Raw genomic sequence first — 18,413 nt, forward strand, 5'->3', positions numbered from 1 at the left:
TTCTCTCTCTCCCTCTTTCTATTTCTCTCTCTTCCTCTCCCACTCTCTCTCTCTCTTTCTGTTTCTCTCGCCCTCTCTCTCTCTCTCTCTCTCTCACTCTCACTCTCACTCTCTCTTTCTCACTTAACTCACCACTACATTGAAGGACAGCTTCGTTCCGATCTATGCCACGCTCTCGTACGCTACCGCCGGCAGGCCTCGGCAGTACACGAGCCGCTTCTCCGAAGCGAGCACCGCATCGTGTTTTCGCGCCTCGGCCGCTTTCCGAGCGCGAGACGAAACTATACGAAAGCTAATCGACGACGTGCTTCATTATTTCGAGAAAAGCCACCCACCCCCTCCCCTCTACCCCGTATCGACGATCGCGTCATTTCTCACGCTATTTTACATACACCTGGTTGTCGATAAATATATATATACATATATATATATATATATATATACATATACATATATACATATTTATACGTACGTAAATACTTTGATATATTATCTTTGATACATAATCATCGATACATTACATTGATAAATACCTACGTTCGTGCATACGTACATTTGGATATCATATATATATATATATATATATATATATATATATATATATATATATATGTGTGTGTATACATATCTGTATACATATATATTTATATATATTAATAATTTTTTGCTTTCGTTGTCACGTTTCCTTCGTTATTATTTTTCTTTTTCATTTCTATTTTCTCTTTTCTTTCTTCGTCTTTTTCCTCCCTTTATAATCCTATCATTCATTGGAGCATTTATTTGCGAATAGCCGCGCAAGCGAGTGTTATGCAAGCGTTGTGTATGAGCCGGGATAGGAAAAAGGAAGAAAAGGAAGAGGAGGACGAGGAGGAGGAGGAGGAGGAAGACGAGGACGAGGAAGAGGAGGAGAAGGAGCGTAGATGAGAGAAAGAGAGAGAGAGAGAGAGAGAGAGCAAGAGAGAGAAAAGATCAAGATCGTTTTTCGTCAAGTCACGTGACGTGCGAGGAACTTAGTCAAGAGATATCAAGTCAAAGTTTTCTTGTTTCGAAGGGCTGTCATTGAATGACATATCAATAAACGGATGTTACGTAAATGAATTACGACAATTTTCATTTTGCTAAGTTCTTTTCTAATGGATGATTTAGTGAAAATAAAACGGGAAACTTACGTTCGCGATTTAGTGACCTTACGTTGTGGATCTACGCGAGCCATGAGGATAGAATCTAATCTAATTATCGATGTAACAAGGGAAAAGACAAAATAAATAGAGAAAATACATCGATATATCTCGATTCCCATAGTGATTGTTTAAAAAAGTGAGATTGTTCATTAAACGATTGCGACGTCGGGGAAAAAATTACAACAGGATGATAATTCGATCGTCTCGCTGGAGGTGGTGGGAGTGTAACGCGAGTTTTTTTTCAATAAACATTGTATCATCGGAGCTTGAGCTTTTTCTTTTTTAATTTATCTCGTTTTTCGGGGGGGGGGGGTGTGTGTGGAAAGATATCGTGAAGTGGTTCATCTATCCTTAAAGCTTTTTCATTAATTTAATAAATTAAAAAAAGAAAAAAAAAAACAAAGAACAAGGAAATAATACGGAGTAGATCTGAGATTCTAAGGATTATTAGAAGAAGAATAAAAAAAAAAAAAAAAAAAAAACAGAGGGAGAGAGAGAGAGAGAGAGAGAGAGAGAGAGAGAGAGAGGGTGTATAAACGGATAGTAAAACGGCAGCTGCTGGCGAACTATCATGCTCGACGAGTTCCGTCGAGGATGACGTAGTGTCGAGCGGAAGCAAGGGGCGTTACGGTTTGCACGGTGTACGCGCTGGATAGAACCGCCTCGGCGGGGTTAGGGGTGGTTGGGGGTGGCGGTGGAGTAAGTAGCAGCAGCAACAGCAGCAGCAACAGCAATAGCAGCGGTGGAGGAGGGGGAGGAGGGGGAGGAGGAGGAGGAGGAGGAGGAGGAGGAGGGTGCGGTGGTGGTGTAGGTGGTGTAGGTGGTGGTGGTGTCACGGCACCTAGCCTGATAAACGTCTGTGGACCACCCGGAACATCCCTTGCACCGCCGACGGATTACGCGACGGCTGCGGCTGCGGCTGCGGCGGCAGCGGCAGCGGCGGCTGCAGCAGCAGCGGCATGTTATCCCACGGGATCAACGCTCCCACTTTCTACGTCGCAGCAACACCCACAATCACATGTCGTTGATACCACGATGACACCAACGTCAGCACCTGTGCCGACTCCGACATCGGCGTCGGGCCCTAATAATCCTGTCGCCATGAGCCAACTTGGGACCGTCTATGCTACTAAAAGAAGACGACGTAATGGCAAGAGGTTTGTAATCTTTAGCGCACTGATGTGCGTACTAATATCTCTAATTAATCGTGAAATGTTCGGGAGGGGGAGAGGGAAAAAGGGGTAAAGTGATTCGTCATAACGTTCGTATTGGTCTTTGAAACATCGACTTTTCCTTTTTTTTCCTTCTTCTTATTTTTCTCTTTTTCTTTTCTTCTTTTTCTTCTTCTTCTTCTTTTTTTTTTTTTTTTTTTTTTTTTTTTTTTTTTTTTTTTTTTTTTGATGCTTTATAATGCACCATCGCGTATATAGAATAAAGAGATTGGTTAAGTTTAAATGAATGAAGAACAAATTATTATCCTTTGATAATCATACTAATTGATAGAGAAACGTAAAAACCATAGTAACGTGCAATACAGATTTGAATGGTAGGCACACGTAAATATAAATGTCGTTCCAATTCAAGGATTTATCGGAACTAATCGTTTTCGTTTTATTTTCAATTTTTATTTTTTATTTTTTTATTTATTTATTTATTTATTTATTTATTTTTTATCCCTCCTCCCCCTTACATCAATTCAATTTTACAAACTATAGTTATAGTCAGAGCAGTATAGCAATCGTGTCAATGAAACCAAGAATGATACCGGCTACTCACGTGCAGTTTAATCGTTCGAAGGGACGATAGCACCGAGTATCGTGATCGTCTGCATAAATCATGCGTGACTTCGAAGGTGTTAATGGAAGAGAGAGCTCGACTGCTCGCGCGTAGATAGGTAATTGTATCCATTTAGAGACGTTTCTAAAGACATTAGACAGTCGTTAATCGACGACGACTAACATACGCTAGGTATTCACTATCTACATGATTTTTTTTAATTCTTTCTTTTATTTATTTATTTATTTATTTATCTTCTTTCTTTTACTTCTTTTTTTTTCTTTTTTTTTTTTTTTTAAGGACAACTTTCAATTATTAATTCTACGACATTCAGAATTAATCGACGAACTTACGTTTTTTAATATTTATTATTTAATATTTACGTACTCACACACACACACACATATGTATATATATATATATATATATTTGTTTAATTATTATTAAATCTTATTACTTTGATCGAGCATCAATACTATCAATCACAAATATTTTTTTCGTTTTCTTTTAATAGACACTCTCTTACTGAGATAAACAATTATCTTAAAGAAAAAAGAAAAAAGAAAAAAGAAAAAAAAGAAAAAGACATTACGTAGTATTTTCTTAACAAAATTTTCTTAATTAAAATTTATGAAAATCTCTTGAAAATTGACTGTCGCGCGTGCGCCCGCGCACACACACAAACACACATATACACGCGCTATAATATTTTTGAAAAGGGATAAGTCTTCTCGATTTGACGATGATGTTCGATCGAGTCGAACATTTTTTTTTCTTTTCTTTTTTTTCTTTCTTTTTCTTCTTTTTTTTTTTTTTTTTTTTATATATATATATATATAAAATTAATTGACGAATCTGACGACTTTAAATGTCCACTGTCTAAATGTCTTTTTTTCTCTTTTTTTTTATTCTTTTTTTTTTTTTCTTTTTTCCTCTCCTTCTCTCATCTCGAACGTCGTAGAAATTTACTCGCGTGATAATTGTCGTTTGATAAATTCAAGTAATCTACGGCAGGTCGAGTAAAATCCTTTAATCCTTTAGCAACGATATCTACCCATCGTCTTTCTCATCGGTTTATTATTATCTTCCTTTTATATTTATTGTTATCATACGTACGTTTACTTACTCTACGTTCGTGCAAACACGTGCTTCTCGTACGGTCGGTAGAACGAAAGCACGTGCTTTATAAATCGAAGGAATTACACGTACACCCTCGTGCGTATCGAACGAAAGAAGATACGTTCGTGTAGAGTCGGATACTAAAGTTAAGCCGACGGCAACATAATGCGCGCTTGATTACGAAGGAATGGGAAATTAAACGTTGGAATAAATTTTCTAGAAATTTTTCCATCTTGGATTCTATATCTGCCTCTTTCTCTCCCTCTCTTTTCTTTATTTTCTTTTTCTTTCTTTCCCCGCCGCTCACGCGTCCCCTCCTCTTTTTGAAACTGTCGAGATATCAAAACTGGAGAGAGGGGACGATTATATATATATATATATATATATATATATATATATATATATATATATATCTATATATGTATATATATAAGAAGAGAAGACATTTCGATCGAAAAGTAATTTAAATATAATCATTTTTTTAAATCAGTTTCGATTTAATTGAACAAAATTTATTTTCTTAATAGCCGAAAGAAAAGATCGATCTTGGTTTATTAATAATAACAATTTTATACACTTAATACGTAATAATAAGAACAAATCAATGATGTTAGATCGAATCCATTATTCGAAATATTTCTATTTTATTTCACGAACATAGTGAGTAGAATTAACACGTAACCATCAACGGACGTAAACTACATATCTTGCTACTTATAGATCTAAGTAAGTACTTATTTGCTTGCTTATTTGTTTACCTATGATTGGAACATTTTTTTTTTTTTTTTTTTTCTTTTTATAAATTTGACTACGTCAAAGAATCGTTCCAAAGGATGGTTATCTCGTTTAAGAAGTTATCCTGTCGAGGATACATTCGTAAAGAGAGCTCTAGCTCGTGATCTCTCAAGGATCACGAAGGATCGTAATGGAGTTTTAAACGGTCTTTGGAGGTGTAGGTACTCTAAAGGCAACGGATCGTCGATCCTTTTTCTCTCTTCTTTTACCTTATACTTCGGCTTTCGTTTGATACGCTAAAGAAGAAAGGGAAGAAGAGATAGTCCAGACGTATTCCATCCAATGGGGGAAATGCCTCGAGGCATTTCTACATCACTGATTCATCTTTTGCTTCCTCTGTTCCCTTCGTTTTACATCGAGGCGTCGATCTTAGAAGGAGTTCTTACCCTGGGGCCATAAGGAACTTCGATCGAAACGTTTGCCCTTTTCGAAAGGATAGACTAGTGATTTTCCCGTCAACGAGGAACACAATATTTGATCTTTCTTGCGAGAAATTCGTTAGGTAAAAAAAACAAAAAGAAAAAAGAACATAAAAAGGGAGAAAAGAAGAAGAAAAAAAGAAAATATAAAGAGAGAGAGAGAGAGAGAGAGAGAGAGAGAGAGAGAGAGAGAGAGAGAGAGAGAGAGGGAGAAAAGAAAAAGAAAAGAAATACGGATTCAATTGTAGAATATAGAAGAGAAAATCGTAGATAGGAAACGTTTCGTTTTTTTCTTCTTCTTCTTCTTCTTCTAATTTTTCTTTCTACCCTTTTCTTTTCGTTGCGAATGACAATGAAGGAAGATTTATCTTTAACGATCCCGCGGTATTTGGTTGTAACGAGGGCAACACCAGAGTTTCCCTAAAATTTTCGATGGTTCGAGGAAGAAGTTGCCTTGCGATGCACGCCGCGCTCTTGCCGTTGCCTAATGACAGCAGCTTCTATAATTTGGAGTTTTTGAACGAACGGCTAAATTACCGGCGAACCAAGGGATTACTGTTATTACACGCGGCCGCGGACTCAGTCGAAAGCTGATTATACTTTAGTCAGTCTCTCTCTTGATCTTGACTCTCGTTCGACTGTCAGCTTCGCTCTCGTTCGCCCTTCTCGATCTTACAAGGGACGACGGCACGAGAAACGACGAGGGCCCTTAACTTTAATTCCAATTTTCTGTGATCGTCGAAACGATTCGTTAATCTACCTTGCAAATACTATTTTCTTTCATTTTCTTTTTCCTTTATCACTTCACCCTCTCTTCCCCCTCCCCTCCTTCATGACCCCTCCCCCACTCCCCCTCTCCCGACTACCTACTCCCGCTTTCTTCTTCATCGATGTTCCAATTCTTTGTCCTTTAAATTATCAATTTTATTATCATTTTACGTCGCACGCGCTTTACCTTCGATTAAAGTCGGACATATTGAAATTTATCATATTTGCATTGAAAATATCTTTTCGCGATCGATCACGTCGTGCAATCCCATGCATTTGTCCATATTTGTCCATTTAAATCTTTTTCTTTCTGAAATTTCTTCAATATCCTAATGGATACATAGATAAACATAATTTTCCGTTTAATTTCGAAGGGTTTTAAGGTTCCAATGAACCAATTGAAATTGTATATCTATCGTCGGATGGTATTTCGAGTCATTAAAACGAGAGAGCACTTAAAACTCTTGAGGCGCAGCGTAGTAGCCCGATCATTCTCGTTCCATGGACGCGCGGTCGGCCACGTTTTGGCTGATTAGTTCTTAAGTAATTGCCGTGCATCCTTATGACCTTATAACGTGAGTTTATAGCCTTGTAATGAACCTGCTTCCAAAGACGTTAGCCTCGCTTAAACCGAACTTGCTGCTGTTATACGCTTACCATAAGATACATATTACGGTTCGCCGTGCTCATATCGATTTTCAAAAAAAAAAAAAAAAAAAAGAAAAAAAAAAAGATTAAAAAAATAAAAAAATTAAAAAAATAAAATCGTTCACTGTCGCCAACCGCCGATGGCGTTACGCAAAATGATCTTGTACCCATTGTTGTTGTTGTTATTATTATTATTATTATTATTATTATTATTATTATTATTATTATTATTATTATTATTATTATTTTTATTATATTATCTCGAAGGAGCAAGCGGTCATTCATGTAGATAATTGTTTACGATCGGTGACACTACTTTCTTTTTTTATGTATTTCTTTCTTTCTTTTTTTTTCTTTTTTCTTTTTCTTCTTTTTTGCTTACTTCGCCTCGGCCCACTTTTTTTGTTTTTCTTTTTTCTTCTTTTCTCTCTCTTTTCTTCGTTATTCTCGCAAAAGAAGAAAAAAAAGAAATGAAAAAATGAAATAAGAAAAAAGAAAAAAATGAAACAAAGAAAAAAAAAGAAGAAAAGAAAGGAAGAAAAAAAATATGTCGCAGGAAGGTACGAGAGGAGAAGAATTTCATTCTCGGTATTAATCGAGGATATAATTTACCTACTCTTTCCACGTTGCAACGTTGCAGCCTGTAATTTAATAGACTCGCCTTACGTTAGTCAGAGCCACGATGCGTTTCGCCCCGTGTACAGGCATATAGCCGATTCGCGACAAGACCATTACTCGCGGAAGAGTCATAACTCCCGTAACCCGCCGTTCCAAACAGATTTAACACCTCGTATCCAATTATGATTGGTGCTCCATTATGTTTATACCTGTGCGTTTACGTTACTGCTTCCGAAATGAAGATTCCTCTCTCCGCCCCCGCCCTCCCCCCACCTTCCCACCTTAACCCTTCTCCATCTTAAGGAAATATAATACGCTTACGACAAACACGTTGGAATTTTCAACGAAATCGAATTATCCAATACTTCATAAAAAACATACAAGATCTTATATCAGCACAAGTGTCGCATATTTCAATGCGTTTAAATGACGAACGAATAGTTTTTTTTTTCGTGCGAATGAAAAAAAAAAAAAAGAAACAAGAAAAAAGAAAAAAGAGAGAAAAAAAAAAGAAATAGGGAATGACGCGAAGCGCCATTCTTTCGTTTTATCCTTTATTATTTTTTCTTTCTTTTTTCTTTTTTTTTTTTTTCTTCTTTTCTCTTTTTTCTTTCTTTCTTTCTTTCTTCTTCATCCTCAACAAAGCTCTAATCGCGCATTTATTATTTGATATGGGAACGATTGTCGATTAATAGGACAATCGTTAGATATTAACGGATATGCACTGGCTATGAAAGTGTAAAAACGTTTCAAGTTGAACGGTGGTGCGTTCGATCTTTTCGGCGTTCCAGAGGAGTGCTGAATGGGCCTCACAGCAAGAAATATCCGTCCTCGTGGTTACGGCAACGTGAATAGAGCCATAACGAAGTGAAATGTGCAGGTGAATTTATGCTCCAGGAACGGAGGAGCCTCTTAGGCAGCCGTTGCTCGAACAGAGAACTCAATAGTAGGTATCGAAGGATCCTTCAAACGAGAAAGAAAGAAAGAAAGAAAGAAAGAAAGAGAGAGAAAGAGAGAGAGAGAGAGAGAGAACTTGGAGAGAAAGAAGAAACGAGTTCGATTTTCTTCGAATGTTTATAACATATACATATGTATGTACATTCATCAGGTTTATCGATAAAAAAATAATCAATAGAATCCCGGGTTATCGTACAATTTTAGATTATATTAAAAAGACGAGATAAACCATAAAACTACTGATTATAATAAATCATCAGAACGTGAAAGTCATTCTTCTGAGATTATTCGATAAATGACAATAGTTAAAAACGTGAATGAGAATCTTATCGAAATCCATTTAAATTCTTATGGGGATGGGATTAGGGTAGGAGGTGGGGGAGTCGGGGGTGGTTAATATCAACGTTTTACTCGCTATCACACGTCGCTGAAGAAGTGATAATCTTTGTAGTCTTTGAAATTTCATTCGGAAAGAGGCGGCCCTGTGTGTCGGTTGGCAACGATGTATCTCATCCGGATTTGGGGCCCGGACTCGAGGCAAGCAGGACCGGTACGGCGCTGTGTGTTTAACTATTCAATAATTCATCCCGCCATTCATCACCAACGAAGTGTAAAATTTATCTTATTTTTATGTATTGGCCCCCTCCAGTTCGCCCCCACCATGAATCAAACTCTTATTAGTCTCGATTTGTTTGTTGAGCGCGCGCGCGCGCGCGCTCGATCGCGTTCGGCCAAGATCTCTCTCTCTCTCTCTCTCTCTCTCTATCTCACACACACACACACACACACACACACATACACACTATCTATCTATCTTCTCCTTTTCTTCCTTTTATTTTCGTTCTTTTCTCTTTCTCTCTCTCTCTCTCTCTCTCTCTCTTTTTTTTTTAAAGTCCTCTTTCTCTAAAAAAAAAAAAAAGAAAAAAAAAAAAGAAGAAGAAGAAGAAAAAACAAAAAAGGGAAAGGAAAAATAAAAAAGGAAGAAAAAAAGAAATTAAGAGACGAAAGTCTCTATGAAAGTAGACAGTATAAACTTCTCATGTATCGTGTTCGATCGTTTTCTCATAATTTTCGAAGGTCGATAATTAATCATGTCGTTCAGGATAATTTATTCGTTCCTCCTTTTTCATTAAGAAATGGACGAGAGAAGAAGAGGAGGAGGAGGAGGGAGGGGGAGGAGGGCGCGGGGGGAGAGGGATTAAGAGTGACATAGACGTTTGGTCCTCGATTAGAGAGAGTCACAGGTAGTAAGTAGGTACTTAGATACGTAGATACAACATATATACTTCCGGTGGCAGGAGTTCCAGGGTATATCTCATTGTCATTACGTCACTAGACTCTGTCATTTGCTTTTTTCAAGCATCCGTTTTTCTCACCGCGGGATACACGAGGGGCTTGATGATCGTAATTATAGACGAGCCGTTGTAAAGAAGGCAGGCAGGACGAAAGGACGGACGGACGGACGGGGACGGACAGTTGGACGGATGGACGGACAAACGGACGAACGGACTGACGGACTGACAAACTCGACGGAGTCTCTAATGCAGCTGCGCACATACGTCCACGCTTGGTGCGATTTGTTTCGACTTTGGCTTCTTGATTTGCTTTAGTTTCGTCTCTCTCTCTCTCTCTCTCTCTCTCTCTCTCTCTCTCTCTCTCTCTCCCTCCCTCTCTCCCTCTCTCTGTCTCTCTCTATTTCTTGGTTTTTTTCCGTGCGATATCCACGCCGAGTTTTTTTTTTTTCTTCTTATTAATTTTTAACAACAGAGAAAAAGAAGGAGGAAGATGAGAGAGAGAGAGAGAGAGAGAAGATCGTATATCTATCAGCGTCCATTAAGGTAATAATGAAAATTCAAATGACATTTCAACGTTAACGCTTTGAGATAAATTTCAATGAAATCCTGATTTTCTTTTTTTTTTCTTTTTATTGCAAAATAAAATTCAAATTTTTATAAGCGGTGCATAGAAAGAAATAGAGAAAAAGAGAAAAAGAGAGAGAGAGAGAGAGAGAGACAAAGAAAAATTGAAGGTAGGCGTCAGAATCCTCAACGTCAGGTTCCTCGTTGCATCCCGTCATTTTGCTATCCGCTCGTTTCGGCAGAATTTGCATTTCAAGCAACGCAAAATTGGGCGGCGCAAAGATAGAGCTAATGCTCGCGGGGCGGTCCGCAGCGCCGTGTAAAGACAGGGTATACCTGACAATTCCGGCTTCATCATCGTCTACGCGCTTTCACATCGACTTTTCATTTTCTTCTGCATCGGGTAAACGAATATAAGACGGACGGGATGGACGGACGCTCGATGGTTCTTTCAAATTTGCCCGAAGCCATTACGAATTACCGAATTACGAGAATTACGTATCGAAAGTATGGTTAAAAATCAATTTGTCCGAGGGATTTGTAAGATAGATCTCTCTCTCTCTCTCTATCGTCGTATATTTACGGTTTTTAACATAGTATTCGCTTTAGTTTTGCGCGGGTGAGTTTGGATTTGGAAATTTGATCCGAAAAAAGAAAGAAAAGAAAAGAAAAGAAAAGAAAAAAGAAACTGAAGGATACAAAAAAAATATAGCGCTACCCTATACGTTTTCGCGCGCTTTTTCTTTTCATGGATAGTAAGGTTATATGTCGAACTGATCAGTAGTATATTATTAGCTTGCCTAGAGGTTAGCTTCGAAGATTACACGTCTGCGATCGAGTTTCGTCTCTCTCTCTATCTCTCTCTCTCTCTCTCTCTCTCTTGCGCGCGCTATCTCTTTCTCTCTCTCTCTCTCTCTCTCTCTCTCTCTGTCTCTCTGTCTCTCTTTCTCTTTCTCTCACTATCGCGAATTAGTAAAAACAGATTCTATCCCAAATTTACATATCTACATATCACATAGATATATTCCACAACGACGAGCACAACTCCGATCGATGACGATGACGTTCGTTCATCCATAAGTTTTAGCATCGTATAGCAATATCCTGTAGGGTACCTTTATCGCTCAACTCAGTGATCGATGCTACTCGTTTGAAAAATCGTTTACTTTTAAGAATAATCGGTAGACGCGGTTTGCAACCTGATAGTCGTATCCGTGGTATGTATGTGTTTGTATATATATATATATATATATATATATATATGTATGTATGTATGTATCTATGTATGTATGTGCGTATGTGTGTATGTGTGTATGTGTATTTGCGCTCGTTCGCGATGTGACCGATCCAGTGTTGCCATTTTAGAAGTTTTCCCGCCTGGAGTTCTCTCTTTTTCGAGAAATCCAAGGGATTTCAGTATTCATCCGATAAACTGGAAATGTTCCTTGAAATAGTAGTTACTATCATGGAAGTAACTTATTTCAATACCATATCAAGCTATTTGATATTTTATACATACAATATATATACATATATATTATATAGAATATATATATATATATATTTTCTTTTCTTTTTTTTTTCCTTTTTTTTTTTTTTCTTTTTTTTTTCTTAATTTTTATTTTCCCTTTAGTCAGGATTTTTACATCTTTTGACTTAGTTACCGACGATATAAACGGTGCAAATTGTATGATATCAAACTAACGCGTCGTTGCCCCTCACTGTTTTCCAAGATGGCGGATGTATGCTCGTTTTCTCTACTACCATTCGGTGCACGGCTCCGCCAATTGGATACGTCCGGTCTCCCGGTCCGAACGAAGGTGTTCGATCGATGTGGAAGTTTTAAACGTGAGCGACGATCCGCGTCGAAATAGATTAGTCTCGGGGAATGAACGATTTATCAAAATATGAAAGAAAAAGGAAAAAAAAAAAAAAGAAAAAAAAAAAAAGGAAAAGAAATAAAAAGAAACGAAAAAAAAAAACTCATACAACATTACGCGATGTCGATTGTTATTATTTCGATTTACGATCACTTTTAGTTCGATCATTGGTATTCGTTGATTAAAGACGACGGCCATTTTAACGGAGCCATATTCATTTAATTCGTAAGTATTTACTTAATGTATCACGACAGGTAACTTGCAAATTTAAGATAATTAATACATGCATATATGTACATACATACATACACACATACATACATACATACATACATACATACATACATATATACATACATATAAACATATATATACATACATACACACACACAAGCATATATATCTTCTAATATTTCTAAAGACTATCAAATCGAATGCGACGAAATCTTAATAAGCCAGTTAAGTTAGATAATAAATGCGACTATTAACAAGATGCGGGAAGCGAGAAAAGTTGGAGATAAAGTATGAAAGGATGTACTGGAGCAAGCAGCTAAGTGGTTACTCGTCTCTATCGCTTTCGTGCGTCCCACACTGTCGCTTGATTTCGATTCACTAACTATACATGTGTGTATGTGTGTATGTATGTATGTATGTATGTATGTATGTCTCTGTCTGTCCTTGTCTCTCCGCCTTCCTCTGTACACGTGTAAAGAACAATAAAGGAGTACACGTGCGAACTTGGAAAGGGAGGGATTAGGTAGGTACAAGGCACGAATGCCTTGTCGTTCGTTGTTGTTCTTGTTATTGGCTCGAACTTCGATCGTTCATTTTTCCTTCACGTTACCAACTTCTATTCGTCTGTCTTCTTTTTACGTAGTTATTTTACTTACTTACTTACTTACTTACTTACTCACTTACTTACTCACTTACTTACTTGCTTACACTTAATATACTTATATATATATATATATATATATATATATATATATTTACTCGCGTATATGTAATACACAAATGAACATATACACACAGACGCAGATATTCTATGGTGAACATTATAGAATCGTCGAATTCCGCGATTCTTTACATCGCTCGCGTGTGCTCGCACTTGGAAAGTTTCTTACTCGTCTAGACATCGGAATTACTCTCTCTCTCTCTCTCTCTCTCTCTCTTTATTTTTCTTTCTATCTCTCTCTCTCTTTCTGTTTTTCTTTCTTTCTTTCTCTTTTTCTCGCGCGCTCACGTTCCGCGTTTCTATTAGGTATATACTATTTGTTTTGCGAATAGACTATGAAAGTGCTTTGGACGCGTACTAACTTCTTATCGCTTAGGTTCGACGTGAAATCATAATGATATCATTACGACGGACCATACATGCTGGCGCTTGTGGCAGGTATAGTAAATATAACCGATAATAAAACGTTCTGACTATCTATATCTCCGTGATACTATAGCTTCCTTAAATAATAAATATCACCGATCTAGTACTATACTTACACGATTTTGTTGTTATCGTTGTCGTCGTCGTTGTTATTGTTGTTGTTGTTGTTGTTGTTTTTCTTACTAAAGTTGGTTGTCCTGAAGAAGCAACGATTTCTCTCGTGCACGATGTACAAATTCGCGTTGGCTTGGAAGAACTTTTATTTTCTTTTTTTCTTTTTCTTTTTTTTTCTTTTTTCTTTTTTTTTTTTTTTTTTTTTTCTTAAAACTCTCTGACGAATTAACCAACTTCACGCCTACTTTACTCCGAGAGATCGTTTTTCGTCCACACGAATGAAACATCACGTAATACTTATTTACCTATGTACTTAAGTACTTACCTAAGTACGTATGTATGTGTATATACGTTCAATCGAAAGTGAGACATCAATTTTTTAAACTACACACATATATATATATATATATATATATACATGTGTTACCGACGATTACAAATGGAGTATTATATTTACTAGCAAACTTTTTCACTCTTTTCCTGCATTTCTCTTTCTTTTTCTCTTGTGTGTTTTTTTTTCTTTTTCTTTTTCTTTTTTTTTTTTCTCTTTTACGTAAGGGTTAAGTAGGTACATAGGTAGATGGGTTAACTTAGATAGGTACTCGATATCGTTTCTCGACTATATAAAAGACTTTATTTTCATATCTCGAACAAGTGTTTGATTTAACGTAAAACGTAACGTAACGTAACGTAACGTAACGTAACGTAACGTAACGTAATGCAATGTATCGTAAAGATTAATTCGATTAGTTTACTTGATCAAGATCTGAAAGGAGAATATATATATATATATATATATATATATATCTATTTAGCGAATAGATATATTATATGTCCGTCGCGCTACGATGTAAACGTTTATAATCTTGAAACTAAATCGCTATTACTACGAAATTCGTAATATCATGTGGTTTCTTTAATATATATACATATATTTATATATATATATATATATATATATATATATGTATATATATGTATGTATGCATCATTTAGATGACCTTCCTTCGAACTCATTACACGATTGTAATAGCACGATTATGTTACATACGTATGTATGTATGTATGTATGCATGCAAAGGTATATGGACGTTTAGTATACACTGCGACATGCTAGTTTTGAACTTTCTTACATTACATATATACATACGTTCGTTCGATCACTTTTCGAATTAACTCATTAGCGCTAATGAGGGAATCTTGAAGTCAATTAAGCACGCAGTGATAATATAAGACCGATAAGAGAGAAACCAATGAATATGCAAGCTAAATCCACTATACTCAAACACCTGCCATATACTTTCGTATATTTATATTTGAAATCGATGTTGCATGCTCAAAAGATTTTCTTTTCGTTAACTTATAATATAAATATGTATCTATAAATTTATCGAGTTTAATTATTCAATCTTATGTGAGTTTGAATATTAAACAGGAGAAATATTCGCAATGTTTTCATAATTTTGTCAAATCTATATCTAAAACGTACAGGTACCTATTATATGTATACACACATATATATATATATATATATATATATATATATATATACATTCTTATAAATGTTTGATTTGACGTAGACTGCGGATGTAGAAAAACACAAATGAAGGATAAAGGAGGAAGAGTAGAACGTAGGCGTAGATTAGTGTAATTTACATATAAATATATATATATATATATATATATATATATATATATATATATATATATAGATATATAGATATAGATGTATATATATATATCTATATATATATATATATATATATGTATATATTCGTGTGTAGATGCGGTGTGCATGCGGTTCCATGATTACATTTACAAATAGTTAAAGCCATTAGCGGACACGCGAAACCTCGGGGGTACTAATTTAATCCAGCTCGGTAATTACGAAAGATTCTAACGACCTTCGCCGTCTCGTTTACGTTTTCACGATTGCTCTGCTCTCGGCGCTCCCGTTCATTGACTATACCCAAAAAATGTCGAAAATTTTTCATACATTTTTCTCATGCCAGCTCAGAAGTGACGTAAAACTACCTTTAATCTTTCTCTTTCTTAGGTACAATTACACCTTTTTTCTCGTCTACTTACTTACTTATTTACTTACATATATCATGCAGACATACATACTTACTTACGTACATATATACATACATACATACGTTTTCTTTGTTGTATTATTCTTTCTTTACCTTTCTTTCTTTTTCTTTTTCTTTTTCTTTTTTTTTCTTCTCTCCTTCTCTCCCTATCTTTCTGACTTCGTCTCTTTCGATCTCGCATGTATCCAAGATCGCGAAAAGGGGGGCAAAATATTTCGCATGGCGGAGTCGTAGATATGGAAATTCAACCTCGTCGTCTCGGTAAAAGAGGATTTATTTCCGAGCTAGGGCATATTAATACTCAAGCCGTATTTCACGCGTCGCTGTTTTACGCGCCTGTGTTTATACCAGTCTCTCTGTGTGCGCATGTATGTTATTATATATAGGTATACATATATAGTGTTATACATTTTACGTATATGGATGTATAGGTGTGTAGGTATATATCTGTATGTGCGCGTGCGTGTATATATATGTGTGTGCGTGTATGTGTGTGTGCTTTCGCCCGGAAAAACGACACAAATTTATGATGTTGGCTTTTTATATTTGATTATCCTTCCGTTCACTCCTTTCGCCTATGCCATTTTTTTTTTCCTTTTTTCTATCCTTTTTTCTTCCTTTCTCTCTTTCCTTCGATCATTTTGTCATTCTGTAAAAAAAATTTTTCGATAAAAGTTAACACCCACGGATTATTTTCACGTGACTGCAAATTCAGGCCGCTTGAATCACGTATGGCCCGCATAATATTGAAATTAAATTATACGCGTTTACATGATAATTATGTATCAACTAATGATATTATGAAGTATTTCATGTTTTATATCATATGAAATAATTACAACGATTTAAATGAAAAGTCGAATATGGGCCCGTCATCCATTGATCCTCCCGTATCATTTGTTGTATTAAACGTGTTTAAATAAGATTACGATAATTTATTGTCTACAATTTAATACATTTAAGGACGATCCTTTTTTATAGACGTTTTGTCATTTGGAAAAATATAAAATGAATGAAAATTTGATGAAGTTTCAAATAAATAAATAAATACAAAATAAATATAATATAATAATGATTAGGAAATTTGTGATTTAATTCAACGTTGTGATTTAATACAACGTAAATTAACGATGTAATAATTTAAAATAGATTTAAATAATTAAAATAGGAAGAATGAAACAAATATAATAATAATATATGGATCGATTATTAAAACTTATGATTTTAACGAATACTTACTGCAGTTTCTAACAATCGAATTATATTCGATGATATTTAATGCTATAGGAACTATTATGTGAAAATTTGTTAGTTTAAATACTTAAACAATTGAAATATTAAATGTGGATGGAAAATATTACAGTAAAGAAAATCATGCAATCGTTTTATATATACATAATACATATATCTGTATAGAAGGTTTATGGAACGATACTTAGACGCCATGTTTTAAAGATAAAAGTTAACAACAAGAAGTAAATGCATATAAAATTAATAATTATATGCAAATTTTAAAATTGTTTATAAATATTATATATATATGAATAAAAAGAAAAAGAAAAAAAAAATTAACCCTCCCCGTCGGGGAATCGAACCCCGGTCTCCCGCGTGACAGGCGGGGATACTAACCACTATACTAACGAGGATTTTCATATAAGAGTTGTTTTATATATCATTGATAAGCACCTCGCTATATAATTTTCTCATTACAATGTAAAATTTCTTATAATATTTCATCGCCAAAGTATAAGAACCTAAACGATACTCGAAATATACAAATCACTATATTTGCAATGATATTTACATCCGTTAAAAATTTACTATCCGATTTTTACGAGCACTCTCTATCTCTCTTATATTCATAATTAATTATATATAATGTCGTCTTATGTTATATTTTACGTTAAGTCTTTTACAACTCTATTAATATGTTTTCATGTTCCAATATTTTTTTATATTTCAAACAGACTTCACTTATTATTAGTATATATTATAACGATGGAAGAAGGATTATATATATATATATATATATATATATATATATATATATATATATATATTTTTTTATTAATAACACAATTATAATGATGTCACATTTATTTTCTCTTATTTACTTACAAAAATGTTTGAACGTAAAAAGGAATGAACAAAGAAAAAAAAAAAAAAAGAAAAATAAAAAATAAAAAAATTCGAACATAACGAGAATGGGGAAAAAAAAAAAAGAAAGAGAAACATAAGAAATAAAGAAATGAAAAATTAGAATGTAAAAATTGAAAGGAGAAAAAAACAAAGAACTTGAAAAGCATACAGGCAAAAGTATACAAGCATACAAATATATTGGTATGCATATGTGTGTGTGTGTGTGACTTAAAAGTTATACGTAACATTATAGAAAGTTAATTATTTTCATATTAAAAAAAAAAAAAAAAAAAAAAAAAAAAGTAGAAAAAAAAAGGAATAAGGATTATTGCATGCAAATGATTTATCGCTTATACACCACCTATTACTAAGTTGAAAAAGGAAAGAGCTCGCCTTTTTGATTATCGGATTACCTGTGATTGCTTTTAATGGTGACATTTATCGAAGTCAGAATATTCCTTTTTTCCTAAAGAACCGGATTGTTAGAAAGAGAGAAACAGCAAGAGAGAGAGAGAGAGAGAGAGAGAGAGAGAAAGAGAGAAAGAGAGAGAGATGGAATGAGAGAAACGGGGGGATGGTTATAACATGGAGCGTCAAGCTAAGGGTGTGCCATGTGATAGCTGACTTATTTTCATTAATCACGTTCGTAGGAACTTACGTGAC

At 35.1% G+C, this 18,413-nt stretch overlaps 1 protein-coding gene and 1 non-coding gene across 3 annotated transcripts in view; one reads left to right on the forward strand and one right to left on the reverse strand.

Annotated features, from left to right (window-relative positions):
- The first annotated feature begins 1,986 nt into the window (after nucleotides 1-1,986).
- The window catches only part of LOC124951519 (aryl hydrocarbon receptor protein 1), a 123,425-nt gene continuing 106,998 nt past the window's right edge, over nucleotides 1,987-18,413 (forward strand). For both annotated transcript variants that reach the window (XM_047500022.1, XM_047500027.1), the window contains exon 1: nucleotides 1,987-2,338. In XM_047500022.1, the coding sequence (XP_047355978.1) occupies nucleotides 2,217-2,338 (122 nt within the window). In that variant the 5' untranslated portion in view covers nucleotides 1,987-2,216. The remainder of the gene's footprint in view (nucleotides 2,339-18,413) is intronic.
- Trnad-guc lies at nucleotides 17,186-17,257 on the reverse strand. The gene has a single exon. It is a non-coding gene; the product is annotated as a tRNA-Asp (tRNA).

The sequence above is a fragment of the Vespa velutina genome, chromosome 9 (genome assembly GCF_912470025.1).
Source record: "Vespa velutina chromosome 9, iVesVel2.1, whole genome shotgun sequence".
Taxonomy (NCBI): domain Eukaryota; kingdom Metazoa; phylum Arthropoda; class Insecta; order Hymenoptera; family Vespidae; genus Vespa; species Vespa velutina.